General features: G+C 45.1%; 1 protein-coding gene and 1 long non-coding RNA gene across 2 annotated transcripts in view; one reads left to right on the top strand and one right to left on the bottom strand.

The window, feature by feature from the left end:
* The window catches only part of snapc1b (small nuclear RNA activating complex, polypeptide 1b), a 9937-nt gene that overhangs the window by 2523 nt on the left and 4607 nt on the right, over positions 1 to 2807 (bottom strand). The window contains exon 8 of the mRNA XM_032500644.1: positions 1853 to 1991. Within this exon, the coding sequence (XP_032356535.1) occupies positions 1853 to 1991 (139 nt within the window). The remainder of the gene's footprint in view (positions 1 to 1852; positions 1992 to 2807) is intronic.
* Positions 1463 to 2807, top strand: part of LOC116670223 (uncharacterized) — a 12899-nt gene continuing 11554 nt past the window's right edge. Inside the window, exons 1-2 of the long non-coding RNA XR_004326968.1 lie at positions 1463 to 1536; positions 2369 to 2376. This is a non-coding gene — a long non-coding RNA (uncharacterized LOC116670223). The remainder of the gene's footprint in view (positions 1537 to 2368; positions 2377 to 2807) is intronic.

Genomic DNA, 2807 nt, shown 5'->3' with positions numbered 1-2807 from the left:
GCTTAGCTGGAAGCTTCATGGACACAGCTAAAGTTAATGTTAGCTGCCCTACAGCTGCAAGAGTTAGCTTAGCTGGAAGCTTCGTGGAGACAGCTAAAGTTAATGTTAGCTACCCTACAGCTGCAAGAGTTAGCTTAGCTGGGAGCTTCGTGGAGACAGCTATAGTTAATGTTAACTGCCCTACAGCTGCCAGAGTTAGCTTAGCTGGGCAGCTTAATGGGCACGCTAAAGTAATGTTTAACTGCCTACAGCTGCCCAGAGTTAGCTTAGCGGGAGTTCAGGACACAGCTAAAGTCAATGTTAACTGCCCTACAGCTGCCAGAGTTAGCTTAGCTGGGAGCTTCATGGCACAGCTAAAGTAATGTAACTTCCCTACAGCTGCCAGAGTTAGCTTAGGGGGAGTATGGAGACAGCTAAAGTTAATGTCAGCTGCCCTACAGCTGCCGAGAGTAGCTTAGTGGGAGCTTATGCGAGGACAGCTAAAGTTAATGTTAGCTGCCCTACAGCTGCCGAGTTAGCTTAGCTGGAGCTTCAGGACACAGCTAAAGTTAATGTAGCTGCCCTACAGCTGCCAGAGTTAGTTAGCTGGAGCTTCATGGAACAGCTAAAGTTAATGTTAGTGCCTACAGCTGCCAGAGTAGCTTAGCTGGGACTTCATGGAACAGCTAAAGTTAATGTTAGCTGTCCACAGCCGCCAGAGTTAGCTTAGCTGGGAGCTTCATGGACACAGCTAAAGTTAAGTAGCGCCCTAGCTGCCAGAGAGTTAGCTTAGCTGGGAGTTATGGAAACAGCTAAAGTTACTGCCCTACAGCTGCCAGAGTTAGCTTAGCTGGGAACTTCACGAAGACAGCTAAAGTTACTGCCCTACAGCTGCCAGAGTTAGCTTAGCTGGAAGCTTCATGGACACAGCTAAAGTTAATGTTAGCTGCCCTACAGCTGCCAGAGTTAGCTTAGCTGGAAGCTTCATGGACACAGCTAAAGTTAATGTTAGCTGCCCTACAGCTGCCAGAGTTAGCTTAGCTGGAGCTTCATGGACACAGCTAAAGTTAATGTTAGCTGCCCTACAGCTGCCAGAGTTAGCTTAGCTGGAAGCTTCATGGACACAGCTAAAGTTAATGTTAGCTGCCCTACAGCTGCCAGAGTTAGCTTAGCTGGAAGCTTCATGGACACAGCTAAAGTTAATGTTAGCTGCCCTACAGCTGCCAGAGTTAGCTAGCTGGAAGCTCATGGACACAGCTGAATTAATGTTACGGCCCTACAGCTGCCAGAGTTAGCTTAGCTGGGAGCTTCATGGACACAGCTAAAGTTAATGTTAGCTGCCCTACAGCTGCCAGAGTTAGCTTAGCTGGAAGCTTCATGGACACAGCTAAAGTTAATGTTAGCTGCCCTACAGCTGCCAGAGTTAGCTTAGCTGGGAGCTTCATGGACACAGCTAAGTAATGTTAGCTGCCCTACAGGTGCCAGAGTTAGCTTAGCTGGGAGCTTCATGGAGACAGCTAAAGTTAATGTTAGCTGCTCTACAGCTGTCAGTTAGCAGTGTGCTCGTGGTGGGAAATGAATGTTAACAAAGTTGCGTGCCAGAAATACAATGCGCACCGACCCTTTTTTCCACCGTTAAACTAGCAAAAGGGGATTGGTACACGCCCTAAACAGACCTGCGCCAGGCGCTTCACGCTGTGCGCTTAGATTATTAAAATATTAACAATATACCACAATATAATTTGCATTCAGGGCTAAGTTTCATCTACTATGAGTGTACATTTTGTTCTTATTTTGTAATAGTGTTTCGGTTATTTAATCTCCTCTTCAGTTACATGTTAGGGCATGAAGGAAGGTTGTAGGAGGGAGTTACCTGAGACATGTATGTTCTCATTGGTTCTGGCTTTGAGTGACGGCTTGTTTGTTTTGCTGTAACCGGACGAGAGCGAGGGTCCCGCCTGGTGACTGGTGAAATCCACCTCCACCTGACGATGACGGCGGGACTTGGAGGCCTGAGAGACAAATGTATACAAACATTATTTTAGCATTTAGCGTCTTGACTACATTTAGCATAATACAAGATCCTCCAATGGACAGGGCTGGGTATTGTTCCATTTTTTCCGATACAGCTACAAATACCAATACCGTGACTGATAAATGCCGAACTTTGCGTAGGAATCAGCGTACGCCCGTCCTACGCCTGTTTTAGGTGGTACACACGTTTCATATATGAGGGCCAATGATAATCACACTCACTCTCTCACTTCTTCCTCACTCTATCACACACTCCCCACACACTTGCAGGTGTAACACCAAATTCTGTGACCACAGTATTTTGTGACTGTAGGGGGCGCTGTTGCCACTGTGCAGGTTGATCTTACTCAAACAGACGACTTCGTTACGGCTCTGTTACGCTATCAGCGTAAACTGCAGGCTGTTTATAATGAAGGTTCAGTGCCGAGAGTTTAGAAATGTTGTTGTATTTACATACTTGAGATATAGGCTGTATTTGAATGACTAGTGTCTGATCGTAAATCTAAATAAAGAAACTAAGATATATGTTTCTGTGTGTGTGCGTGTTTATTCCGTTGGCCCCTAATAAACATCCCAGAGCAGACTTAATCATGAGGATGCGGGTGATATAAATACTAATAATAAAACTACGTCAGCAGCATGAGGCTGTTACCTAATCTACAAGAGCTGTGGGAGGAAATTATCAATAACCAAGTAATAATTTGATTGTGAACTCCTTATGAATTGTCCCCATACATAAATTCATATATATTTGAACATTTCAAAATTAACCTGTCACAACAACCAAACCATTT

The sequence above is a fragment of the Etheostoma spectabile genome, chromosome 20 (assembly GCF_008692095.1).
Source record: "Etheostoma spectabile isolate EspeVRDwgs_2016 chromosome 20, UIUC_Espe_1.0, whole genome shotgun sequence".
In the NCBI taxonomy this organism is placed as follows: Eukaryota; Metazoa; Chordata; class Actinopteri; order Perciformes; family Percidae; genus Etheostoma; species Etheostoma spectabile.
Note: the sequence above shows the minus strand (reverse complement) of the source record. Positions and strands in the feature narration are given on the sequence as shown.